This window comes from Microdochium trichocladiopsis (assembly GCF_020744255.1).
Source record: "Microdochium trichocladiopsis strain MPI-CAGE-CH-0230 chromosome Unknown B0I36scaffold_14, whole genome shotgun sequence".
NCBI lineage: Eukaryota > Fungi > Ascomycota > Sordariomycetes > Xylariales > Microdochiaceae > Microdochium > Microdochium trichocladiopsis.
Window position 1 is genome coordinate 425,144 of NW_025763557.1, and position 26,462 is coordinate 451,605.

A 26,462-nucleotide genomic window follows, 5' to 3' on the forward strand; every position below is an offset into this window, starting at 1 on the left:
AAAGTCAGTAATGACGACGTTGGGGGTCCGGATGCTATATCGGCCGAGGAGCGTGCGCACGCCGTTTGCAAGGAACTGGAACCCTTCAAGCCTCTCGTTGTCGATCAAGCCGAATGCGGCGTTAAAGACAGTGCCCAAGCATGTCTGTCCCGTGACTTGGAAGAGCGGTAACTTGAAGCGGTTCGTGTTGTAGGTGTTGTCGAAACTGACGACCTCGGGGAAACGCTTCCACATTCTGACACAATAAGGGAACGTCCAAACCAACCCCACCAGGCGGTCGGGTTCGTCCGTAGCCCACTGAGCAACGTAAGGGACCTCCTTACTGTCGAACAACTTGATCAATGCAGCCGTAGAGCTGTAGCCACCCAGATTCTCTCTGCTGATCCGAGCTCTGGCGTTGTAGATATCTCTCTTGGTGTAAACCGAATCTGGGAAGCGATCTCGGACGATGCCGCCAATGTCTCGCGCACGAATGCCAACCCGTCGGCTGGAAGACTGGATGGCCGCCTTCACAGGACTATGAAGTCGTCGGTGAACTGGGTGGGTGGCGGCGTCGGTACTGGGGTTATGGTTGTGGCGGTGGTGTTCCGCACCTGGGAAGTGCCGCAGAGTCCACTGGAAGCTGTTCCCTGGCAGGGCCTCGGCAATAATTTTCCATAGGCACCCCGACTTTCGAGACTTTCGTTTCCGAAGGCCAGCACCCCTTCCTGGCCGCGGAGCCCCGTACCGGTCGCATTGGAAGACATATCGACTTCGCTGTCCCGGTCGAATCATGCCATGAGCTTTGATAACGCCGAAGCCATGGGTTTTCGCAAAACTGTTAACCCTAGCAAGAAGGGCCTCAACAGACGGAGCTGGATCGCCCGGGATTGGTGGGTTTTGAATTATTCCAACGGCGTTGGATCTCGAGCTGGCATCGGACAAGCCATGCTGCTCACGCTGCTCCTCGCCCTGGGCGGGCACATCCGGAAGCAATGAGACCTGGGCAGGGCTTGCGGCCGGCGGCGAAAGCGTGGCTCTGCCTCGTTGCGTTTGGCGCCTTTGTTCGGCCCAGGCAAGATCCCTTTCATGGGCCAAGGCAAGCGCCGAGGCGAGGTGACGGTCTGTTTCTCTGAGCTGGCGAGCTAATCACAAGGCAGTTGGGAGGGTCGTCATCCTCGTTACGGCTCGCGTTATAGACTCGTCCCGACTTAGTTGACCATAGTGCTGCCTTTTCCGTCTGGTCCGGCCGGGTCTGGTATCAGTGTGTCGACGTGTTGGACCGGTTGACTCGGTCTATACTGAGGGGTGTGGTAATCGTTTCGGAGGTATATGTCTGATTTTCGCCACTGAACACCAGGAACATCCTTGCCGATCGAATCGTGAAGTCCGGGAAGCGAGGTAAAATTATGATGGAGCCATCCTGCAGGCACGTCGCCCACTCCGTCCGTATCATATTGACATATTTCGAGGCAGGCGGTTGAATCGCCTGACGACTGGTCTGAGTGGCCCGACGAAGGTCGTGATTGTGCTCGGCCAGAGGCATCGTTCGGGGTAATTGGACTTCTGCGGCGGCTTATGTTGGCGGTGTGAATATCTGGTGAAGGCATTGTAAAGCCTCGAGGTATACTGTATTCGTCAGGGTAGCCTCAACTCAACACCGCCGTCCCTCCCACGACTGACCGAAGCATGTACGGTATCCCTCCACATGCCTCTCCCGGTGTCTCCCGACGACCACGACCAAGATGCCCAGAAGGACCCTGGCCCCGCGCCGCCCGAACTCCCGATAGTCTTCGCGGACCCGTCCGACCCCTTCACCCCGAAACTGCTCATCGTCGAGCTCCTCCGCACCAGCTACTGCATCCCCGGCTCTATCTTCCTCGTCGAGGACGTCACGATCGCCCCCCTCCCGCGGTCGACGCGATGGCGAGCCGTCCGCCTCGTCCTCGGCGACGGCGACCTGTGCATCCAGGCCCTGCTGCGCCCTGAGATGCACCGCTTCATCGACGCGAGCGCCGTCCATGTCGGCTGCTTCGTGCGCCTCGACACCTTCCACATCCGGCACAGGGAACTCGGCAACGACGAATCGGGGGCCCCGTTGCAGATGGTGTACCTCGTCATTGGCGACCTGGTCACCGTCGGGTGGCATTCAGAACTTGCGCAAGTGAGCCCGGCTGCCAGGCAAGTCGGCGAACAAGCAGGGCAACACGACGACCGGGCCGGGGTCGAGGACGAGGTCGACCTGATACCCAGCAGCCAGCTCGAGTTCGAGGGCATCAAAGAAGCACTGGCGCAGGCGGAACGCCAATCGCGCCAAGCAACACCGACGAAGCATCGGCCTCGCCAGCAACAAAGCAACGACTACGATGACGACGACGGCCTCGACCCGGACGATGTCGAGAACATGGTCGTCTCGCCCTCCAAAACCTCTCGACGCAGGGAAGAAGCTGTCGCCTACGCGCACCGTGGCCCCGCCGCACTGCCGCGCGACTAGACCCATCCCTCCATCCCGCTCAAGCTCACCCGCCTCCGGTCCATCCCCGACCTGCCCTACAAGCAGAACTGGTCCATCAACACACTGGTGGTCGTCAGCGCCCTCGACAACGTCCAGCCGTGCCCGGTGCCCCCCTACGCCATGCGCACGGCGCGCGTCGCGGACCCCTCCACCGGCAAGCGCGTCCTGCTGACCGTGTTCCTTGACCCCGACGAGTTCGCTCCGCGGGTTGGCGCCGTGATCCTGCTCGTCGGCGTCAAGAACCACCTGGCGGACGGCGGGAGCCTCAGGAAGTACGTCAGCGACAGGCCCAGGAGGCCGGGGGAGAGGTGGTGGTACGAGGAGCCGCGCCAGTTTGACTGGTGCGACGTTGAGGGCATGAAGAGCTGGTGGGAGGCGGAAGGAAAGACGGCGCAGGGCGACGCTGCAGATCCAGGCTCATGAAGTCTAATGACGCGATGATGATCTATAGACCATGATCCAACGGCTTGATGCACAAATGAGTTCCTTACCTCCACGCCACCGTAATACCCCTATCGTACGACTCCCTCGCAGGCTCGATAAACCGCAGGCCATCTTCGACTGCGTCGCCTTGACCTCCAGCTTGGCCTTGCCGTTAATAGCATCCGCCACGTTCTCCTACAGCCCCATCCACCGTCCCGTGACGGTCGGGTACCCCCCGGTGTACTTCTTCGTCTCAGGGTCATGCTTCTGCACGCTTGGGTCGAACTCCTTGTACGTCGTCAAGATGCCGCGCAGGGCCTCCGACTCGACCCCGAATCCTTCATCGAGGGGCTTAGCACCAGCGCCGATCTGCTCCCCCCTCCTGGGGACAGGTGCTTCGCTGCTGGAAGTACTGGCAAGTCAGCACGCGGTTCCTTCTGCTTTCTACAAGGGTTCAATCCTTACCTTGACAAACGAGCCCTTGGTCCCGCGCACGAGCTGCTTGAGCTGCTGCGCCATAGGGCTCGTGACGGCCGTCTTGACCGTGACGAGCAGGCCCAGAAGGGCCCCGTCATACTGCAGGCTGATGGTGAACGAGTGCTCGACCTCGCTCTCGATGGGCCGCTGGGCCCGGAAGAAGCCGGTCACCGACTTGGGGCGTCCGAAGAGCGCGAGGGCCTGTTCGAAGCTGTGGCTAGTTAGCCAACTGTACCAATTGTCTTTCGAATCACGATCGCGAACCCTTGCCAACCATGCACGCCCGGCGGGGCCCGAGCGCCCTTGAATCAGGCCCTGATTTAGCGCAAGGCGCCAGTCGCGGGAGGCTTCCCTGGACCATAGGCTCTGTTGGAGGAACACTTCACATAACCTCTTCACATGCCTGGCGTCTTCCTTCCGGTTCCCGAGCCCGACGTCGCTCTGCCCCAGTTTGCATCGAGTCCCTGCCCACTGTAAGTTTGTGTCCAAGTGCCAATTCTAGTATGGCGCACTTGGGGTTCAGAATGAATGCAATGGCCCGAGCGTTTGGCCCCTGTTGTATGGCAGAGACGCGCCAACTGGACACAAACTGCCTGTGAATGATGGTCAGGTCCTCCGCAAGGAATGGGGCTTCAAGGGACTCGTCATGTCGGACTGGATGGGCACATACTCGACAGCCCGTGGCCTCGAGGCCGGTCAGGATCTCGAGATGCCCGGCCCGACGAAATGGAGATCGGTGGGGGAAGTCAAGGAGCAGATCCGGAAGGGTGCCGTCACAGAAGAGACGATCAACACGAGCGCCCGGCGTGTCCTGGAGCTCGCCAGGCGTCTCGGGCGTTGGGACAACCCGGAGGAGCCGCCGGAGCGATGTGTCGAAGATCCCGCGACTAACGCGCTGATCCGAGACGCCGGGGCGGACGGCATCGCGTTGCTGAGGAACGAGGGCGGCGTCCTCCCGATCACCAAGACTGCCACCGTGGCCATAATAGGCCAGCATGCTACGTCGGTCGTTCTCGGCGGTGGCGGGAGCGCCCGGGTCGACGCGCAGCATGCGATAACACTTGTAGACGGACTGCCAATGCTGGGCTACGACGTCAAAGTAGCCGCGGGGGTTCCGGTGTTTGGAGCAGGTGAGTCACCCGAAACATGAAATATTCCAAACACACATCGCTGGTGCTAAGCCTGCATAGTCCCCCATGCCGACCCGTCCGCGGTGTTCGAGGTTGGCAACACCGAACACACTCCAGCACCCGTCAAGATCGAGTGGTTCAACGGGCCGACGATCGGAGAGAACCCGTCGTTCCAGGAGATGCGGCCGCAGGCCGAGTACATGATCAAGGAGCGCTGGCCCGGCCACCTCGACAAGGATTACTGCACGCGCATCACCTTTGACCTCGTCGCCCCGTCCTCGGGCCAGCACCTCTTCTCCGCCATCAGCACGGGCAGGGCGGTCGTCTACATCGACGGCGTCCAGGTCTTTGAGCGCCCGCAGGAGACCAAGCTCAAGCCCGAGTCCTTTTATTTCTATAAGCGCCAGCTCGAGCGCCGCTTCACCCACGAGATGACCGCGGGCAGGCGTTACTCGGTCCGCATGGACTCGTGGGCGGCGGACCGGGCCATCCTCGACGCGCCGCCGCTCAACGGCAAGATGTTCCAGGGCAGCGCGGTACGGTTCTACGAGCATATTGATCTCGCGGCGCGGCTGCGCGAGGCCTCAGAGGCCGCGGCGGCGTGCGACTACGCCGTCGTGTGCACCGGCACGATCAACGAGATCGAGTCGGAAGGGTTCGACCGGACCGACATGGACCTGACGGCGGCCGAGTACGACATGGTCGACGCCGTGCTCGCGGCCAACCCGGACCGGTCCGCCGTGGTCAACTTCTCGGGCGCGCCCGTCGGGATGGCGCAGTTTGCCGACCGCAGCCCGGCCATTGTGCAGGCGTGGTTCCCGGGCCAGGAGATGGGCGACTCGGTCGCCGCCGTGCTCTCGGGGGACGTGAACCCGGGCGGGCGGCTGCCGCTGTCGTGGCCCAGAAAGGTCGAGGACAACCCGGCCTATGACAATTTCCCCTCGCACAACAACATCCTCCGCTACGAGGAAGCGCTGAATGTTGGATACCGATACTATGACCGGGCAGACGTCGCCGCCAAGCCGCTGTTCCCGTTCGGCTACGGGCTGTCGTACACGACCTTTGCCGTGCTGGGCGCCGGCATCACGCAGCAGCGCGTCCTGTTCGCGGCCGCTGACGCGAACATCGGCATCACGGTGACAGCGAGGGTGCAGAACACCGGCGGCCGCGCGGGCAAAGTCGCCGTGCAGTTCTACGTCGCCGACTGCAACAGCGGTGATGCGGCCATCGGCGGTGGCGGCGGCGGCGGTGGCCACGCCAGGCCGCCCAAGGAGCTGCGGGCCTTTGAAAAGGTCGCGCTCGAGGCCGGCGAGGTGAGGGACGTCGTCCTGACGCTGGACAGGGACTGCGTGAGCTGCTACGACGCGGCGCGGATGTGCTGGGAGGCGCGGCCGGGAGCGTACAAGGTGCTCGTCGGGCTTTCGAGCGCGGACATTACGCACAGTGTCGACCTTACCCTAGACAAGGGGTTCACGTGGACTGGTGTCTGAGCGGCTGGACGTTGCTCGGTGAGGTCTTCCCTGCCCAAGACTATGAAATCATCTTAAACAATACGCACATCGCAGACATAGAATGCACCAGAGACGTAAGCATGTGTGAGTGCATATTATTTTTGCGTGTAAAACCAGTTGTCGCTCGAACGCCGAGAGATCACATCAACCCATTCCACCCTTCTCAGCCGACCGTCTGCCCCTCGAGCTCCTTCTCCGTCCACTCCCACAGCTTCTCCGCGAGCGCCTGGTCGTAGATCTGGGGCTTCCCGCGCCCCGTGACGCCGATCGGCTCATAGTACGTGCCGGACACGATATCCTTTGCCTTCGCCGTCGACGCCCAGAGTTGGTTCAGCGTGCCCGTGGGTACGTCGACGCCGATAACCATAGAGAGGAAGACAATCACAGCGCCCGCGAACCAGTTGCCGTCCAGCAGTGTGGCGGCGAGGTTGGTCCTGACGACGCCCGGGTGCAGCGACACGGCCGTGAGCTGCGGGTTGTGCCGCGCGAGCTCCCTCGCGTACAGCGCGTTGGCGAGCTTGCTTTGGCCATAACGGGCTCTCCCGGTCATCGCTTCGCCTGTCGTTTTAAGCGCGTCAAAGATGATGCCCTCGGGCGGCCCAAAGGCATGGGCAGCCGAAGAGACGAACACGACGCGGGCGTCGCCGTGCTGCTCCGCCGTCTTGAGGAGTAAGGGCTGGAGCAGCTTGGTCAAGAGCGCGTGGCCCATGTGGTTGGTACCAAACTGGATCTCGTAGCCCTCGTCGGTGGTAGCTGCGGGGACTCCCATGATGCCGGCGTTGAGGAGCAGGATATCGAGCCGATCGGCGCCGTCGAGGATCTGCTTGGCGGCCGTACGGACGGACGCAAAGGAGCCTATGTCTATCTGGACGAACCGGATGTTCGCGCCGGGGACCTCGGCCTTGATCTTGTCCGTAACCTCCTTCGCCTTAGCCGCGTTGCGGGCGGCGAGCCAGATCTCCTTGGGCTCGTGCTTGGCGAACTCGAGGACGGACTGCTGGCCTATGCCGCTGGTGCCGCCCGTTACGAGGACGACCCTGTCCTTGAGGGACGGGATGTCGACCTTGGGGTCAAAGGCGACGCTCTTGCTGCCCGATGCGCCCATTGTGACGGTTGCTTGGTGTATAGTCTTGTTGCGCAATGTTTACGATGAAAGGTTTAAGGCGTGGAGGACAGGACGGGCACAATATCGAAAGGGGGTCCGCAGCTTTTTCTAGTTGTCTCCCGTGCTATCGAATTCCCATCATCTCATATACTCTGTATGGCCGCGAAAGCACAGGGGCATCGCAAACCATAGATTGCGGTTAGCCACCACGCAGACCGCCAGGTTGTCGGGGTGAGGCAGCAGCACTAGACGTCACTAGGCGCATCTAGTATGTGTTTCCAGCCACGGGGCAACGCTATGGTCAGGAACTTAAGGTTTGCACAAGGGAAGCTTACAAACCAAGGTGCACACGGGAGTCTTACAAATCAAGGGCGAGCATGCGAGTCATGGTGGTGTTTAAGCGCGGCTAGCCTGGGCCTCGGCACTTGGTGACCCCTGCATATTGTGCATGTGGTCATCTCCGTGCAGCTTGAAGCATTGTTCTTTGGCATGTCATTCTTTGTAGGCTGGTGATGCACTTGATGTTGAAGGCTTCAACACAACAAACTACAAATGTTACTTGAGCCATCATCTCGGCCAACATCCCGAACCTCAAGCAGTTCCTCAAGTCCTTCTTCACGGGGCTGGGATACCCGCTCAACCTCGACGACACGCGGGTCTACGGCAGCTCGCACGCGGGCAACAACTACGCGCTGCGGTCCATCAAAGCCAGGGTCCTGGGGGTGTGGTGAAGTGGGGGCGAGTGCGAAGATTGAAGCAACGGAGATGCGAGCGGGTGTATCGCTATAGTGAATGGATTAGGTACAGAGCAAGCACGCGAGACACAACCTGTAGACTGCGATACTACATATTCATCTGGGGGCTTTGCGACATACGGGAACAGTATTTACATCACTCGTTTCCGTCTCTCAGCGCACTAGGGCTCTCTTGTACATTCTAGACTTGGACCTCATAGATTTGCTCAGCTAGCCATTTATAGAAAGAGTTGCATACATTTGTGTGACATTACATACTGTTCATTGAGAACTTGTCTTGGAGACCCTCCGTGATCCACCACACGCTCTTCTCCAGCCGTTTCACCAGTTGCCCTCCGACCCTCCGGGTATGTCCAGCATCTGGTTAGTGTTGACCTGTTCGACATATACCTCTTCGTTTGCACTGCCAGATTGGAGTGCTGCTGCCACGTGGAGTCGGGCATATTGTCTTCCAACTCTCTAAGGAGATGACAAGCCGACTCATTTTATAGGCTGCTCGCTGGTGTTCGACACGAATTGATAACTTTTAAAATGATCTGTGATTATTTGTTAACTTGTGTCTTGTTTATGGCGCACCTCTCGCTCATACAAACAATGCTTAGGGATTAGTTGGGGTTGGCATAGTCGTCAGTTGGAGTAGTGCTAGGATAAGGTCTTGCTTAAAACCTTCGATATGGATGTCCTCCATCATGGGCAGCAAATTTATCAGGCGGGATCTTCGTTTGCTCTCCGCCCTGTGCTGTTCTGTCTTCCAAATGTGCCGTCTGAATCGCTGACACAGCAGGTATAAGTCCTCATGGTGATAAGTGTTCCTGATTGACTTAAGCGCTACGTACATCAGGCATTGTGAACGAGGTTTGCCTGCCGTATGTGTTGCATGCTACCGCTTATTGCGTCTTATGAAGCACCGACAAAGCTTGCTGGCTGTGTTTGCTCGGTTACGCTCGTTACGCATTGTTGGCCCTCGGCCTTCCAAAACCACCACTCAGGGGTGCTGTGGGAGGCATGCCAAATTGTTCACGCCCTCATCGCCTTGATCGATTGTATGCCCTGTTGCACATGACTCGCCTAACTGACTTTGCCCTGCGAATTGCAAAACTTTCCAGGACGTCGGCAAGACTTCGTGTCTTACGAATCGTAACATTCGAGGATAGCCAGTCTTGCTGTGGCTTCACATCACTGCTTGTTGCCAAGACCGGCCTGGCCTAACTACTGCGGTCTATCTAGAATGGTATGTGGAGATGAGCTCGGCGGGCCGGGTGCTGTCGGCCACCGAGCGCTGAGGGGTCCCTGCATGTCCAACCCGTTCTCCAGGGGTGGTCATCCGGCATTTGCGCATTCCGTCTGGCACGATTTTGACAGTTGGATCCACATCACAGTAGTAGTCCATCACTATATCAGGATGGCAGTTGGTCCACGTTAACTCTTTCACTGCTAAGTATTCGTTCACTACAGTTGCATTCTCGTGACAGAACCTGGCCCGTTGACCACCACACTCATGAGTCTCATCATTGTGGGCTTGGCCCTGGTCTCGTTCCTCTGGGCGGGGTCACAAGTGCTTTTTCTTGTTCGCAACTACAATGCCGCAAAGTCGATGGGCTTGCCTCTGGTTGTTGTGCCATATGATCCCGATGGTGTTAGTCTGGCTCTTGTTCTGCCCATGCCGAAGACACGATATCTGACATCCACTTTCCCCTCTCTAGTTCATTTTCGGAGTCGTCTCCGAGCCGTTGAAACCACTCCTCCGCCGGATTCTGCCCGCCTCCGCTCGGCGTGCCTTTGATCTTACACTATGGGGCTGGGAGTTCCACGACAAGAGCGCCATCCACGAGCGGCTCGGTCCGGCTTTTGTCATTGTCACGACTTCTCTGAATCGCTTCGTTACTGCTGATCCGGCCATGGCCAACGCCATCCTTGCTCGTAGGCGCGACTTTGTTCATCCAGACGTGACGACCAGCGTCATGGGGTTGCTTGGCCACAACCTCGTAACTGTAAGTGAACAACAGCCAGCATAATCTTGCCCCGAAGACTCGGCTGACGCAGTGATCCTGGGAAACAGTCTGTCGACGATTCCTGGGCTCGCCAGCGCCGCATCGTGGCGCCAGCCCTCAACGAGCGGATCAGCTCTGGCGTTTGGGCCGAAAGCAAGGAGCAGGCCAACGAGCTCGTCGACGCCTTGCTCTCTTCAACAACCACCGCCACCGGAGATCCGTCTGCATCCACCAAAGAGAGCATCACCGGCCTGCGAGCCATCGCCATCAACGTGCTCAAGCGTGTCGCCTACGGCCGGCCCGCACCCTACGTGCTCCCGTCAGAGTCGGCAGCCAAGCCCGCCCCGCACGCCGACATGACCTACGTCGACGCCATATCGCTCTGCACTGAGCTGCTGCTGTTCGCCGCCTTTGTGCCGGGTGCCATACTGCGCCTGCCGATCATGCCCTACTCCATGCGCAGGCTCGGCATCGCCCTCGAGCGTCTCCCGAAGCTGACGAACGATCTCCTCGACAACGAGCGTCGGGGCAGTGGCACCACCTTGACTAAGAAAGACGTAAACTTGGGCAGTGCTGCTACTCCAGCCGCCCCGGACACCATCATAAGAACCCTCGTTCGCCTCTCGGACGAAGCCAAGGAGCAAGAAAACAATTGTGACCAGGGGAACCAGACCAAGGAACCTGACAGCGGAACCGTCGGCAGCGGGAAATCGCAGTACCTTTCCGAGGACGAGATCGCCGGGAACCTGTTCATCTTCACGGCAGCCGGGTTCGACACGACTGCTAATACGCTCGGCTTCGCAGTGACGCTACTCGCCGCACACCCACAGTGGCAGGCGTGGGTGCAGGCCGAGATCGACGCCGTCCTCTACGCTGGGGGCGGCGGCACCGGCAAAGAGCTGCAGCTGCCAGATTATGCGGAGGCGTTTCCCAGGCTGCCGCGCTGTCTGGCCCTCATGGTATGTGCAATGCATCCTCGAGTCTGAGGAATTATCCGTGGAGATAGGATGATGAAAACTTGCCCCTTTGCAACAGCCGCTGATAGATTTTCACTGACAAACACAGTTCGAGGTCCTCCGCCTGTTCCCAGCAGTGACGATGCTTATGCGCTCGACCAGCACGCCGCAGACCATCCCCTGCTCCCGTGCCTACTCGACTTCCTCCTCCGACAACGACGATGATAATGCCGAGCTATCGACAATCACTATCCCTGCGCCCTGTGCCGTGTACATCAACACCATGGCCCTGCACGCCAGCTCTTCCGCGTGGGACGACGCATCCGAGTTCAACCCTGCGCGCTGGATCCAGCGCATCTCCACGGGGAGCAACGACGACGACGACGGTAGCGACAACGATGGATCTCGAGTAAAGGCAGTAAACGAAGAAGTAATAGTGGACCACAGCGCAGTCCTCGGTATCCCGCGTGGCGGGTTCCTCCCCTGGTCCTCGGGCCCGAGGAAGTGTCCCGGGCAGAAGATGTCGCAGGTCGAGTTCGTCGCCGTCATCGCGACTCTCTTTGGGCGGTGCAACACCGAGCCCGAGATCACCGGCGGAGATGCTCTGGGTGGTGGCGCGGAGGAGGACATGGAGAAGAGAATGCAGGCCGCGAGGCAGAGGCTGCTTGACCTGACGCAGGACAGCCAGCCGCTGTTCACGCTGGCGATGAACAATCCGCGGGACGTGAGACTTCGATGGACGCCTCGGTAAAGCGCAGGCAAGATGACCGTGGCTTCAGGTGCGCCTGGGGCACGGCATCGCGTGCAGCTGTGAAGACAGCGAGGGGAGCTGCATAAGCATTGCATCGCGGGAACCTTATGTGTCGACCATTGATATGTTTACAAGCATGGTACTACAGAGATTACCAGCTGCAATCACTTGATCTAATTTGTAGGCCCAAAGACCGACGCGGCCGTAGTACGGCTTGTGCGGAAAAGGCGAAAATGTTTGATGAAATTAACAGTAGACTCTGTTCCAACTATAAAACTTTAATTATTATTTTTTAGCTCAATCACGTTATAACGTGACAGTATGATATTTCGGTACTTAGGGGACCGCGATGTATATACCTGATATGCATTGGTTGCACCACCAGGCCAGTGTGGCGAGTGGGGTCAAGAGCCTGCGCTGCATTTGAAGCGCAATGTGACAGGACTTGGATCCTTGCTGTTGCTTGGATTGCGGCGACGCAACTTCTTCTCATCCCGGTGACCGGAAGTTGCACTACATTTTGATCCCCCATCAACCAGAATTTGTCACTTCAAGTGTTAGTGATCGGACTAAGCTGCAACGAATGTGTCTCGATAAAAAGCACCATGGCCATCTCAGACAATCCTACATAGATGAGGTTATTGAACAATGTAAATATCAACCATTCTTCATGGCGGCCCATGAACGACTACTCTACTCCATCTCTATCATGTGCAACTCGCGGCCCTACCTCAGTGCCAGTACAGTTATCTCGGTACATCTCGCGCCCCAGAATCCAGCTCCTTACATCTCCAGTAGGTCGAGAGTCTACTACGGGTTCTTGTGAGTTACATAGGTCTTCCGCTTGCTAGTGTCATCCTCATTGACCGTAGTAATAGTGATGCCCTTGCCTGCGAGGACGGGGTACTCTTCCCGGAGCCAGAAGGCCCTGGGCGCATTCCCGGGCTTCATCAGCACGTACGTGGTCCCCGTCGAGTGCTTGGCCAGCACCTGGCCCATGCGATTGATGACCTCGCGCCCTTCGTCCGGGTTGTCGTAGCACGAGCCGGACCAGTTCTCCTGCATGTCCGGGTCGTATACGAGACTCCACGCCTTGCCGACCCACTTGTCAATGTACTCCTCGCTGGGGTACTCCTCGTCGTCGCGCTTAGGGTGGCGGAAGAGGCTGCGCGGGGCGGCGGCGGTGGCGGCGCCACCGGAGAGCGTCGAGATCGCCTTGGCTGGAGCCGCATCTACGATGAGTGGTAGAGCGAAGAGGAGTGTTTGCGTTATGATGCTAGAGAACTTTATGATTGCGACGTGTTGGAGTGTGATTGCAGTAGAAGTCCTTTATGGCTGATGGTTGAGGGCGGCCAGTACCGAATGAGAACTGCTGGGCTGGAGGATTTTTGAGTGTTGCGCTGTTTTGTGGTGATTATTCAAGAGAAACTGAAGCCGGGTGGTGCAGAGCATGGATTTATACATTGTTTAGGCATTGTTCAATTCGAAGTTAGGGTGTTCCGTTTGCGAACGATCTTGACGTTGACCTCATGTCAATCACTAATATCTTGACTTTCTAAAAGAGTATTGATGCCGTTTGAAGAACTGATCTGAGCCTATGAGCGACCCCTGAAGGCCCGCAGACGCAGCTCACAGCTCTGTCTGGCAGGTTTTAATCCTGTGGTAAGTCGCAATACCTTCAAATGAGCTCACAGTCTCTGCATCTGCGTGTTAATCGTAGCTTACGGAGGCTTCCCGTCTCTGCTTTGGAATAATCTACAATGTCAGAGTGTTACCTTGGAGAATGCAGCGATCTATGTTAGGGACGTTAAGCTGATCATAAATCCTGGCTGACGTCACTGTCTCTTAATAACCGTGTCGAGAACAGGTGCAAAACTGGGAGAGGTAGGTAAGTGATATTTAGGACAGCTTTAAGAATGCTCTGATCCTTCTCGGGGTAGATCATTGCTATGCAAGTTCTTTCCGAATCAGGACAGGCTGAGCAGCAGACTATGAGCCGATGATGGTTTTGATCGGGCTGCTTGAAGACCTCTTTCCTTTTTTTGCCCCTAGACAAGACGGGCTGGGCTGGGGGTTAAGGTTAGACCCCTGCTTGGGGCTGTCGTGGGTTAGCTGACTTTTGGCTGGCCGGAATGAACTCAACCTGGGGGTACCGGAATGAACTCAATGGCCCGTGCGCCCCACCCCCTTGCCCACCAGGAATGCGCGAAAGTGAGGGCTTCCCGGCGGAGAATGATGGTCAGGACCAGAACTCGGGTCCTACAGCGCCGCCTCCAGAGGACGACGATTGGCCGCCGAAGCCTGGGGATCTAGCGGCCGCACGGCAGCGCCCGCCCATCTTCAGCGGTCCAGTCAGCCCTGTGGATGATGATGGCAGGGCAGGGGCTGCCTCTGGTTTCTCCACATGCTTTGGGGGCCACGACCCTGCCTGCCGGGTCACCAGGCGCGGATTGGGCGAGGGCCGAGACGTCTGCGCCTCGAAAGGCAGGTGGGGGGTCGGTGCCTGCTCGCCCGGTGGATTGTGGTTGGCTGGAGTGTTCGGTGACTCTGACAGCTCAGCCGCAAGCAAGCTGACATGTGGGGGACGGGACGCTGCGAGGTTGCGCCGGGCAGTGTGAGTGGTCGGGCCCGCCGACGCGGTCAGAAAATGCAGCCTGTCGGGGAATCCTGCAGGAGTAAAAGAAAGCAGACACATGTCACTTGGCTCGGGTACGATGGACCACTGCTCGTTAGCGGGACTGCGACTACGGTATACTGTGCAAGCCGCGTGGCGTCGACGGGGATGCAAAGCAAAGGTCTTTGGCTTATTGAGGACCAACTTGCATACCCCCAAGTGTAGATGTCGGCTGGCACCGACGTGCGCAAATAAGTGCGAGGCCGTTCTCGAATTCTTGGCCGTTGCTCGCAGGGTTGCTTTGTGAGGTGTTTTAGCACATTCGACCTTTCGTCATAGGCACCTGCATACGAGGAGAAGTGCAGACCAGGGAGTTCCAGTCGAGCTCAGCACAATGGCGGTATTGGCGCCCGCAGTGGGTTGTTACCTTAGGCAGCCGTCCCCTTACTTTCTGCAAGCCTGCAACAACTTATACCATCAAAGGCAAGGCATGCGCAAACTGACCAGCAGCCCCGTGTGACCTTGCAAGATTCTCGCGCGCCCGCAACCAGGCCTCGCTGCCTTCTGGATGCAGTCTACTGATGCCGTCGTTACAGATCAGCGCCCATGATCGCCTCGCCACCCCGCCAGTTCCTTCGCAGGAGCCGCGACACACCCTCGGCGACCCAGAACCTGGCTTCTTCTGCCTGCTCTCCCTCGCTGTCCGACATCGCACGCAGGGCATGCGGCATGTAAGCCGACAGCTCGACGAACGCCGCCAAGTCGACATTCTCAGCAAAGGACGTCTTGTCGCTCAGACGCTTCAGTGTCAGCGTCGTGGCCCCCTCCGAGAGACCCTCGTGCGACACCCAGCTCCGGATTGCTAGGTGCACCAGGCTGTGCATATCGTAGACGTCGCCGTCGCGCTTCTTTAGAAACGCATAGCGGAGCAGCGTGCCCACCGTGTCAGCCAGCGCGACGGCGGAGCCTCGGATGGTGGGCAGTATCGACAACGGGATCGCCTTCGGTTCGATTCGCGATAGAAACATCAGAAGCTCGATGGTAGGCCTGCCACCGCCGTTTGCGTCTTCTCGTATGACTTGATCCAAAGGGACTAGCCAGGTCGTCATGACAGTTTGGTGTGGCTTTTCGTGTAGCCAGTGGTCTGTGAAATCGAGCTCGACGCTCATAAGCTGCTCCGCCTCTTTCCCCGGCTCTGGATATGTCCGAGATATGTCTGGATCGACGCGCCAGTACGGTTGAGAAAAGCTGCTGCTTGAGTAATTGCGAGAGGAAGGGTTTCAAGGGCCGAAAGCAGGTCCCCGCACGACTCATTGCTGTACTGATCCACCCTCTTCGGATCGAGATGGTTCCTCAGAAGCTGGTGACCCTCACTGGGAGTCATCTCGTCAAGACCAATCACAGCCGTCTGTGGATCGACCGTCTCGGCTGCCTTCTCTGTGCGCGCTGTCATCAATGTGATCCCACTCTCGCTGCGCGGCATGTGTTTGCGCAGGTCCCTGAGGAGCTCTACGTCGTCCGCGTTGTCTAGCACCAGCAGCCACCTGGCAGCACCGGCACTACTACTTGACAAGTACTCCCTGAACTGCTGCTTCGCATCACTCGACTGGTGGTTCGACTGGCGCTTCGCGTCGACAGAGTCCTCGTCCGAGGAATTGGGCGCCAGCCCGAGCTGCTGCACAATCTCAGCGCATCCCTGGTCAAATGTCTGCGCGCTGAGTGCAGATATCCAAAGATGGAGTAGTCGTGCTTGTGCTTCTGCACCCAGTACGAAAACTCGAGAGCGACCTGCGTCTTGCCGATGCCGCCTAGCCCGACGAGAGCCACAGTTTTGGGCGGTGCCTCACGACCAGCTTCGATGGGGAACCAGACTTCGCGGAGGGTCTTCAGCACCGACTCGCGGCCGGTGAAATGCTTGTTTTTTTGCAAGCGGATCAACGTCGTGACCTTTGGGTGGAAGCTGCGGCGTTCTTCGGAGCGCACCGAAGCCCACGTGATGCGCTGAAGCCTGTACCGCACGACGTCGTATACATGATCCTGCGCTGCAAACTTGACCAGTTCCGAGTGGGTGCGATCAATGGCGCAGCTGTGGGTGCGGTGATCTGCCGTCTCGGGCAGGCAGTGTGTGGCAGAAGCGACCGGCACGAGGATAGTGGGCGGTCCAGACATCTCCCAGCGCCCATCTTTATTCTGCTGTTTTCTCCGTGGTCAGTGGGCAGTTGCCCTACACAATGACGCACCACTACACAGGGGAGGGTTCGGGAGTAGGTGTTGTAAGTCGATGCATGAGTTTCAAGGTCAACTTACTATTGCTGTAGGTAACTTTGCGGTCTCGTAGAAGCAAAAGACCTCAGGCCGCGACGAGCCCAGCGCTTTGATGGCTTTTGGGAACTCGTGCGCCTGGCGGCGCAAGAAATGCGAATTTACTTGTCCGATTGCCAGGATCAGCGCGAGGTTTGGGCCTCCACCAGCCATGGTCCGTATCGAGCTGCTTTCCATGCCGAGATGGGGAACGCCAAAGAAAACGATGCCGTTAATAGCCCTGCACAGTCTTGTAGACTCGGCGTCTCTCGATGCTGCGAGGGATATGATGGCGTCCTTGAGCACCAGGCGCCAAGGCTGTGGGTGATGAATACCTTGGGTCGGGGCCGGTCACTATGTGCCGCGAAGGCTAACAGCTGCTCGCGAAACTGCCCGGCAATGTCTTCTACGTTTTGCATGCTCTTGCTGCCCACGACGGGCGGCAAGTACCCATAGATGACGACCCGGGCCATCGGACGCCCGTTCTCCTCACCGGTGAGGTGGTGCGGCAGCGCATCACGAAGCCACATGTGGCTGCCGCCGCGCTCCTTGAAGGAGCCAAAGGCGTGGCCTCCAAGTCCCGAAATGGCTACAATGCTGCCGTCGATTCAGCTGGTGGTGGTCTGGTCGTGTTCCTTGACCTGGCCGGCAGAACTCACTCGATCTGGTGATCCGCGGGGGGTGGGGCAAAGAGGGTCGTGAAGCCAAGAAACTGGTCATCTAGAGTCAGGCCTCTATCCTTGGCTTGGTGCTCGGGGCAGGGCTGCAGAGATGCTGGAACAGTCGTTGCTCCGCCTGTCAAGCGGATGGTAGCCGTCTGAGAGTCCCCATGATGCTCGACGGCAAGTGAGTGGACCTTGCAATCAATGCCCTCCAGTCTGCCGCGCACCAGCCTCTGCAGGCAGGCGCTGTTGCAACGAACATCGAGTCCCTGAGCTCGCCATGTCGGAGATTTGCGTGCGGCCATCGCTCAGCAGTGACGGCCGGCTGCTCTCTCGACGTCGGTGGTGGGAAGGAGGGCGCGAGACATCCAACAAGTCGAGGAGCAAAGCAACGAAAGCGAATAGCCGTTGGTTCTGACCTGCGGTCGCAAACCGACGAATCGAGAAGATGCAGCGGATTCGTCAGCGATAGAGGCTACGTGGGCGGTAGGTTCATAGGGACATGTGGATCTGACCTCCATCAGACTTTACGTATCCCCCTGCACTGGGGGTCCTGTATCACCTACCCAGGGTCAGCAGCATACTCCGCGAGATAATTTTCTCTGATTCACTTTGGGTTGCAGCGACTGCTTACGGAGTATGTGCACCCTAAGATGAAGATGGGCGTCAGAGGCTTGGCACGCGTCGGCGAGAGGGTGTTTTGGGTGCGCCTCCTCGGTTCATAGCCAACCATGCTGCAGCCTGCATATGAGGCCTGGGCTCACGAAAGTCGCACAGGGGTCTCGATAAGTCTTCCTTGCGCAATCTTCCAAGGCGGACCCGGCGGACCAACCAACGCAGCTGCATTATGCAGGCCCAGAAAGAGGGCGGCAGGCGGCCACGAGACAGGGCGAGAGCTCATCTGAATCGGTTCTGCCATCAACAGGAACCATTGTCAACCATACCCATGCTTCAACACCACACGATGACCCAGCCTCAGTCGATGATGGTTCGAGCCCCGCCGTTCTCGACAGTTAGTGCAGCTCGTTGCTGGACGCTGATTGATGCTGAACTGCCCATCGCGTTGCACAGTCCTGACATCCCGAAAGACTCCACATCCGGCGTCTCCGCGTTCCTGGCTCTTGATTTGCATACCCCGAACCTCACAAAACTACACGACTATCTCTGGCTAGCTGGGCTTATGCGGCCAGCTCGGCCGCTCCACCGACAACGTCTGATGGGCCGCGCCATTCTGATCACCGAGAGACCCGACGAACACTTGGTCTGGCACGAAGCATCGATATTCATCAAGCCGCTACCCGAATACCTCCTGAGCCACGAGTTCTGGTCGGCCAGCATATGTCCGCACGAGACCTTGTATCGCAGCGCGCTGGGCCTCTTGTGGTCTTACACATGGCTCGTCGTTTCCAAGTCTGACCTCAGGATCGCGCACGAGACTGGCCTCCTGCTTGCCGACATGGACTGGGCGTCATGGACGCGCCTCGCCCGGCAAGTCGTCGCGGGCCACGACCACGAGCAAATGTGGCGTGGCACCACGACCGCCTAGCAGGGGCGATACGCCTACGGCGAGCTCCGCCTCTCGCGTCTCAACAAGCTCTACCGTCTCGGATTTGCAGGGTTTTCCGCTCGGAAGTTTGTCGAGGGCTACATGGAGAGCTCGCGTAGGTACACGACGTTCTTTGAACAGAATTCTGGCTGGCTGCTGGCCGTCTTCGTGTACATTACTGTCATCTTGTCGGCAATGCAGGTGGCGCTAGCCAACGGAGCGATTTGGTAATGACGTCCAGTTCCAGGAGTTCTCGTATGGGGTGGCGGTGGCGGCCATCGTTCTTGTCGTGGCCGCTACTTGCGTGGCGCTTTTGGTCTGGGCTGGGCTCTTCTGGTTTCATCTTCTGTCTACTATTCGCTATCACAAACGGATCCGAGCGCGAATAGGGCAGTAAACAAGGCAGTACGCAAAAAGCGTTGAGGATTCTACGCTCCTCAGATTTGAACGTGTATCAGACGTAAGGTTGGCACTGCCATTGCGTCCAGAGATCCCTCACACCAGTCATCTCCCGTATTGTCCACGTTGTGAAAACAATTTTGAGAACGAATATGAGGGACCAGCAACGATCGGAATACCTACTTTGTGTAGGTTGCTGCACAGTGAAAGAACGATAGTCATGAAATCCATCACTCGTCATCCGACACGTGGCTCATCACTATGGTATTCTAAGGTAGCTGTACGTCACGCTCATCATGCTCACCCTCCCAGCCCGGAGCAGTGCGCAGCGCCGCCGCACCTGCGGCCCTCTTTGTATATAGCACATGGTGCTCCCCGATCTTCGTCGCAGCAAAGTCGCGACTCTCAAACGGCAGGTCCTTGTAGCCCAGCTTATCATATCCCAAGGGGAGCCGGACCAGCACCCACTCCAGCAGCGGCAGGTCCTTCCCCGCCTGGTCAAGCATCCGCTCCAGCGCGTCGACATGGACGTCAACGTCCCCGATGACGGTCACCGCAGTCCACAACCAGCGCAAACTGACGGGCAAATACGTGCACAAGTCCACCTCCGACTCGGGCTCCTCTCCGAGGAAAGAACCCACCAGCGCGGCGAGCGGAACTCGCAGCTGCTCGAGCGCACAAGTCACCACGCCGTGGCGCAGGGTGTCGATGATGCCCTCGTCATTATCCTCGGACACCTCGTCCGTGCCCACGGCGGGCTCTAGCTCGAGGCGGCGCAGCCGCGGCGGTGGCACTGGCGTCGTGCTGCCGGCCGCTGGCGCAAGTTGACGCAGGACATCGCCGAGCCCGGCAAAGTCGAAGTCCCCGCGGGTCTTGTGAACGTGAAAGTGCAGGACGAGGCTCTGCAGGGCCGGGAAGACGAGCAGGATCTCGCGCAGCTCGTTGGGATACATGTCGGACGCGTTGAGGAAGGACAGGTGCGTGAGGTCCGGGTGGGAGCCGCAGGCAGGCTCGATGCCGACGCGCAGTGCGTGGCTTTCGCTGTCGGTGGCGTTGCTGGAGATGATATTGGCCTCTCCGTGGTTTGGCCATGTGTGGCCTTTCTCGTCGGGCATGATGGAGGCCCAGTTGACAGAGCTCGCCGAGAAGCTCTGCAGGCCTGGGAAGAAGAGGAGCGGCTTGATGTGCCTGGCCTTGCTGGCGTCTGGAAATTCATCTTGCGACGCCATGCCCGTCGTGCTGATGGCGGCAAGTCTGGAGAGCGGGAAAGGTTGCCTGCTGCGTCCATGAGCCTCTGTCGACGCTGATGCTGGCTCGTCATATTTCGCGCAATGGTGTTGGCCGCAGTAGCTGATGAGCCGGATCAGCGTCTCGCATGAGTCATATGGGTCTTGAGGCACCGTCAGAGCCTCTAGGTTGGGCGTCAGGACCAAGAGCAGGGTGAGCAGCACCCCCGGGCCTTGCGCGTTCATGTAGATGTCGTCGTAAGGCGAATCAGGAGGGAAGTCGAGCAGGCCCTGCAGCAACTCGTCGAGCCAGCCGGACTGGTACTTGTCGGCAGCAATGGCCCTGACCGTGGGCTCGTACAGCCGCACGGCCGCCTCGCGATCGGCGTCAAACCTTAGCCCTGCCTCTTCGCCAAAGTCGACCTGGCGTACATGGTCGCCTAGCGCGGGCCGGCCGCAAAGAGCGGCGAGCTGCGCGGGCGTTGCGCCGGACAGGTGCCGGTAGAGGACGGGCTCGGCGACGCGGCGCAGGCGGCGGGACGCCTGGCAAGCATGCGCCAGGGTCGCCAGCCGGAGCTTGTTCTCTGCGTGCTGGCCCTCGTTGCAGGCGGCGGCAATGGCAAGGTTCTCCACGATGTCGACGAGGATCTCGTCGGGGAGATGATGGGCATTCGACATGGTGGTCTTCCTGTGCGCTTTGCGGTGTAGTTGATGCGAGCGAGGATGCTGACGGCGACTGCACGCTGCTCGAGGCAGTGTCAGGGCAGGGACATGTCAGACGACCCGCATTGCGCTCCACAGTCTGCTGCTGTTGGCTAGATTTCATCTGCATACCATGGACTGATCGATCCGGGACTATGCAGGGTATCACTAACTCACCCGTCGTGCAGAGCATATTCGTGTGGTGCAGAGAGAGCACTGCAGGGGTTTTGGAGAGACCACCCCCTCCTTGAATGAAACATATTGAGCTTGATGGAGACACCGCCTTATTCAGACTCTTGTGTCATCAAGGCAGATCTCGTCATGTAGCACGGCTCAATCAACTCGCTTTGTATGTAACCCTCAACGCGCACCACAAATCACTAAAACGATATCACCAAACAATTTCCGTCTCGCACGTCAATGGCTGCGAGCCGGGCACGACGTTGGGCGATGGGCGAGAAAGGGTTTCGGCTGCAGAGTAACTGACAATCTTTGTGAATGAGTGTGTCATGGACCCGAGATACGTCACGACATTGCCCATGTCCTCCCCGATGATCAGACTTATCCTCTCTCTTCGTTTGCAAACACAACGGCCCTGTCCCACCAGACTCGACGCGCACCACTCATCTCAGAGGCCAAACCCACGGACCGCCATGTCTCCAAATGCACGCAGTTCCCGAGAGAGACAAGAAATACCAACGCCGATATCCAGCTTCTTCCCACCTGGCGCGTCGCGCGTATGCATCTTGGCATAAAACGTCGGCAGCACGATCCCGCCCTCGCCACTGCCGCCGCTGCCACCACCAGCCCGGCTCAAGTCGTCCGCGGTGGGCATCTTGGGCAGCTGCAAGAAAGTGTTGGCCATGAGGTGGTTCATGCAGTTGTCGCAGGCCTCCTTCTTCCAGCGGCCCAGGAAGAGCTCAATGTGCAGCAGGCGCTCTTGCCCGTTCGTGTCCAGGCTCCAGAGCGTCACCATGAAGCCGCCTGGGATCACGGCACGGTTGATGCCCATGACGCTCAGCTTGAAGCCCTCGTCCTTGGGCGGGAGGGCTGCGCGGGGGCGGTCGAGGCCTGCGTAGTCGTACCCGAGGGTTTTGATGTTGACGACGTCCTGGGGTCGAGTCAGTCATCGTGCCTTTAGAGAAAATAAGGACAAAAAAAAAGGAGAACTCAAAAGACCGCAATCGCTCACCTTCGTAGTCATGGCCCTCTCATTCCTAGTTCCGAGACCATACTTGAACGGCGTAAGCGGCGAGTCGACCGTGAGATCCGGCTGGCCCTCGACGGGGTTCTTGGTGCCCGGATCACCCTTGACGAACTCGAGCCTGTCGGTCGCACCGTGCAGCATCTGCCACTCCCAGAACGTGCGGTCCGTCCACGCGTGGTGGAACCAGAACAAGGGGTCGAACGCGGCCGTCTCGTTCTCGCCCATGTCGCCGTTGGCGTCCGGGTACACGTTGGGCGTGCCCTCCTTCTCGCTGCGCCCGGGCACCTCCCACCCGCCGACGGCCATGTGGATCGCGTTGTGCGGCGCCTCGAGCGACACGGCCGTCGGCTCCGCCTGGCTGTCCTTGTGCGTCTCGTTGTACGCGTCGGCCGAGGTGGTGTTGGAGAAGACGGTGTAGTTGGGCGCCTGGAGGCAATTTCCCACTTGTCCTTCTCGCCGGCCTTCCACTCGTCGCCAGAGTGGTTCATGAACGTCGCGCTGAAGAGCCACCGCGAGATGTTCTCGATGAGCACGTCGACCGCGTGCGTGTCGCCCTTGCCGTCGACGTCCGAGTTGTGCTTGACCGTGCGCTCCCGGTCTTCGGCGAGCCCCACGAGGCCCGAGTACGGGTAGCGCACCGTGCTGTAGCCCTTGTGCTTGCTGTACCGGGACGGGTCGTTGACGCCGTGCTCCATGTCGCCCCGGTCGTCGACGCCCGCGCCAAACTTGTACGAGAAGAGCGGGTTCGGGATCGACCCCTTGCCGTAAGAGTAGCGGTACTCCTTGGTGGTGAAGATCTTAGGGAGGCCCTCGGTCTGGTTGATGGCGGCGATCTCGTCCCAGTACGGCATGGTTACGTCGTTGCCACAGCCAGGAGCGCTGCGCAGGGCATTCTCGAGCTGCAGGAGGTACGCACGGTGCCAAGTCGGGAAGAGCACGACGCCGTGGTAGCAGTAGAAGGGTGCTGGCACGCCGTGGTAGCCGGCGAGCTTCCAGTACGAGTTGTTGTCGGTGACAGGGAGCACGTTCATGATGTGGTGGAAGGCCCGGATCAGGTTGTCCATTTCCGTGGGCTTCAGGTCCCGGATGTTCTTGCGAATGCGTAGGCCGCCCATGATTGTTGGTGGAGGTTGGTGGTGATGTGTGTTTGGGAATGGTTCAGGGTCTAAGCAAGGCTTGAGACTGGATTGTCACGTTTGTAGCTGTGGTGTTGGAGTACTCTTCTGGGTCTGGGTCGGTTCATGTAGTTTTATATACACTGTTTGGGAGTTTAAGATGAGCTTTTGAAGTGATTGTGTAAACACTGGTCTTTTGAGTCTTCCTCTGCTCAGCAAGCACGAGTTTGGAACAACGTTGCACAATGTTGCCGTACGTGTGCCCAGTGTATGGCTCCTCTGCAAACCCGGTGAGTTGGCAATCGTCTTCTGAGACTTGTGTCGAATGGACGGCCGTCGAATCGGGATGCAAGTTGCACAAAAGCCAGCCGCAGTCCGATGATCCTGCTGTGTGTGGTTGACACGCTGCAAGACAATGGACTCATGTGTTGGCCCTGTGCTATGTCCAGCCGCACAGGCCGAGCCCGTGGCCGTGGGCTACATGATCTCGGGGAAATACGACGCGGCGGCGGGTGGTTAGTGTATCAGGAACACCCGCTCAATCCCCGTCCACCTGTGCCACTTCGTGCCGGGTTTAAGCAGCACTAAGTACCATTATTTGTCAATGCGGTCACAGATCGTCACGGACGGTCACATCCCCATTTAAATGCACAAGACACGGATGCAACTATCGATCACAATGCCAGCTGTCCCCGTGCAGAAAGTCTGTCTATGGTTCAGACCAGGTGTGTGCTACTACAGTTCGCCTTGCCCGGCGTCGTTAACTCAAGAGCTGCACCTCGAATTGCAACAAGCCGACCATACCCTTCCTTTCATGTTCAGACTCCCTCTACGTAATGAACCGAAACCCCGTGTTCACAGCCCTCTTCTCATCAGCACTCAACACCCTCCCCTCTGCCTCAATCCCAGCGACCCCCAAATTCCTCTGGTCAAGCTCATCAAACTGCCTGTTCTTCCTCTTCAACGTATACCTCAGTCCCAAAATGCACGCCATGCCCAAGCACTGGAACCCCAAGACACACGCCCAGGACTGCTTGAACTGGGGCTGAAACTTGTCAATCCAGAAGTAACTCGAGAACAGCGCCGCCGTGTTGGCGCAGGTATTCGCCACGCCAATCGCGCACGCGCGCTTGATGCGCGGCTGCACAATCGTCGACGAGAGCCAGGTGTACGTCTTCGAGTAGATGCCAAACCTCCCCGCGCAAATGACAAACGTGAGGGCGTACTTTGGCCAGCGCTGCTCCGCGGGCAGCGCAACGGTGCAGACCGTCCCTGCCATGGCCACTAGGCCCGAGATGATGGCGTGCGGGGAGCGCTTCTGCCGCTTGTCTGCGTCAAAGGCAAAGGACACGGCCCAGGTGAAGGTGAAGAGGTAAGGGGGTGCGGTGAGGAGCAGGACCGTCGTCGAGCTCTTGATGCCGAGCTGCTGGAGCACGGTGGGGAAGAAGTTGGAGAAGGAGATGGATGCCGTCGTGGCCACCTGCAGGCACGCGAACAGCCACGTGCGGTAGTCTTGCACGGCCCAGCTCAGCCCCTGCCAGATGGTGGTGGTGTCTTCGCTGAGGACGCCCTCGTCTTCGGTGCCCGCGTCGGCGACCAAGCGGGCCTGCGCGACGACTTTTTCGGTCTCGCTCAGCCAGCTCGTCGTGCCCGGGTAGTCGGGCAGCACGAAGAAGCAGACGACGCCCAGCACGACGGTGGCGTGCCCCTCGATGATGAATAGCCAGCGCCACGCCGCGAGGCCGCCGACGCCATTCATCCCGGAGAGCAGCCCCGCCGAGATGAGGCCCGCGAACGCGTTGGACAGGAGCAGGCCGCTGACGAGAAGCGCCATGCGGACACCCAGCTCCTTCTTGGTGTACCAGCACGACAGGAAGTAGATGGAGCCCGGGAAGAAGGGCGCCTCGACGATGCCCAGGCAGAAGCGTACCACGAGAAGGCCGGCCGCGTTGGTCGTGGCGCCCGTGCAGCCGCTGATGATAGCCCAGGTCACGATGCAGGATGGCTGGTGGGCAGAGATGTTAGCCACTTGTCTATGAGCCTCTTCAGCGCACCAGGTGAGATTTACCAAGAAGATGTGAGGCTGCAACTTGCTCATGAGTATGGTAGAAGGCAACTGCATGAATATGTATGAAGCACTGAAAATGGAGATTGCCGTCTGATACATGGCGCCCTGCACGTTCAAGTCCTCCTGGAGGTGGTACAGTCTGGCCGGGTTATCGAGTTGCGGTCCAGGAAGTTGAACAGGTAGATGAGGACGATGAGGGGCATGATGCGGATGTCCCTCTTGCGCAGCAGCCGAGCCTCGGTCTCCTTGGCCAGCTCGGGCGAGTATGAGCGGTACGTGTCGAGAAAAGTAGCGCCAGGCTTGGGAGGCGCCGACTCATCTCTGTCGTGCTCGATGTGGATGGCTTGCGTTTTGTCGTCCACAACACGGTCTACATAGTCGGGCTGCTGGTCGGGTGACATGTCTGCGACCTCTGCGACCTCTGCGCAAGAGAATACACGATCAAGCTCTGAGAGGTTCAGACGGGTGGATCGGAATTGGTGAACAGGAAGGAAGCGTGCGGCAGAGCTTGAATGGTCTTGGCTTTCTTGGCGAGTCTGGCAATTGTCTTGGCAGGAACAGGGCGAATAAACAATGGTCAGAACGACCCAGCTTTCCCCAAGCTTTCGGGGTTTCCCCAGGCTGAATGGGGTTTTCCCCCGCAGTGCGTCGTCACCAAGCAAGGCTATCAGGCACGTCGCACTAGGGCCGAAATATCGCACAGGGGCCGAACCTGGGGCGGTCACTTCGTGCAGCACCGAGACCCGGGCCAGGGCCGACAAGCTGCTCGGGACAGCCCCGATCACGGTTTTTTGAAGCTACAGGTGGCTAAATGAACCATTGTGTCTGGCTCACCGCGCGGCCAAATGATGATACAACTTTTTCACGGGCCCCATCGCCGATGCTAGCTGGGCATCCTCGGTGGCGGCGCCAATATGCTGAAGCCATTCGACAGCTCCCACAGGGCCTTGTACCTCACCCGCAGCGTCCTCTCGAGATCACGCTCGTTGACGATGTCGCCCCGCGACGCATGCAGCATGATGGCCGTGT

At 58.8% G+C, this 26,462-nt stretch overlaps 6 protein-coding genes across 6 annotated transcripts; 2 read left to right on the top strand and 4 right to left on the bottom strand.

Moving 5' to 3' along the window:
- Positions 1-747: 747 nt before the first annotated feature.
- B0I36DRAFT_231757 (uncharacterized protein) lies at positions 748-1,128 on the bottom strand (the record flags this gene model as incomplete). The annotated part of the gene is made up of 1 exon (XM_046149140.1): positions 748-1,128. A coding segment is annotated over one exon (381 nt), but the record flags the coding sequence as incomplete, so codon positions are not given.
- A 2,711-nt stretch (positions 1,129-3,839) lies between these two features.
- B0I36DRAFT_339602 (glycosyl hydrolase family 3 C-terminal domain-containing protein) lies at positions 3,840-6,104 on the top strand. Its single transcript, XM_046155893.1, has 2 exons — positions 3,840-4,524; positions 4,585-6,104. The coding sequence occupies exons 1-2, from the start codon at positions 4,041-4,043 to the stop codon at positions 6,012-6,014; spliced, it is 1,914 nt and encodes a 637-aa protein (XP_046004809.1). The 5' UTR covers positions 3,840-4,040; the 3' UTR covers positions 6,015-6,104.
- A 3,289-nt stretch (positions 6,105-9,393) lies between these two features.
- B0I36DRAFT_369694 (cytochrome P450) lies at positions 9,394-11,593 on the top strand (the record flags this gene model as incomplete). Its single annotated transcript, XM_046159817.1, has 4 exons — positions 9,394-9,531; positions 9,599-9,886; positions 9,955-10,845; positions 10,952-11,593. 4 exons carry the CDS (start codon positions 9,394-9,396, stop codon positions 11,591-11,593), a joined length of 1,959 nt encoding a protein of 652 aa, XP_046004810.1.
- An 810-nt stretch (positions 11,594-12,403) lies between these two features.
- B0I36DRAFT_355942 (uncharacterized protein) lies at positions 12,404-21,019 on the bottom strand (the record flags this gene model as incomplete). The annotated part of the gene is given in 12 exon segments (XM_046157505.1): positions 12,404-12,825; positions 13,319-13,348; positions 13,369-13,386; positions 14,863-15,402; positions 15,582-15,903; positions 15,972-16,400; positions 16,515-16,826; positions 16,844-17,105; positions 17,168-17,403; positions 17,590-17,645; positions 18,647-18,901; positions 19,420-21,019. 12 exon segments carry the CDS (start codon positions 21,017-21,019, stop codon positions 12,404-12,406), a joined length of 4,482 nt encoding a protein of 1,493 aa, XP_046004811.1.
- A 652-nt stretch (positions 21,020-21,671) lies between these two features.
- On the bottom strand, positions 21,672-23,365 carry B0I36DRAFT_399102 (uncharacterized protein; the record flags this gene model as incomplete). The annotated part of the gene is made up of 3 exons (XM_046161631.1): positions 21,672-22,154; positions 22,236-22,676; positions 22,784-23,365. 3 exons carry the CDS (start codon positions 23,363-23,365, stop codon positions 21,672-21,674), a joined length of 1,506 nt encoding a protein of 501 aa, XP_046004812.1.
- A 672-nt stretch (positions 23,366-24,037) lies between these two features.
- On the bottom strand, positions 24,038-25,768 carry B0I36DRAFT_399109 (major facilitator superfamily domain-containing protein). The gene is made up of 2 exons (XM_046161632.1): positions 25,434-25,768; positions 24,038-25,370 (listed from the first exon to the last, which is right to left on the bottom strand). Exons 1-2 carry the CDS (start codon positions 25,530-25,532, stop codon positions 24,195-24,197), a joined length of 1,275 nt encoding a protein of 424 aa, XP_046004813.1. The 5' UTR covers positions 25,533-25,768; the 3' UTR covers positions 24,038-24,194.
- Positions 25,769-26,462: the final 694 nt, after the last annotated feature.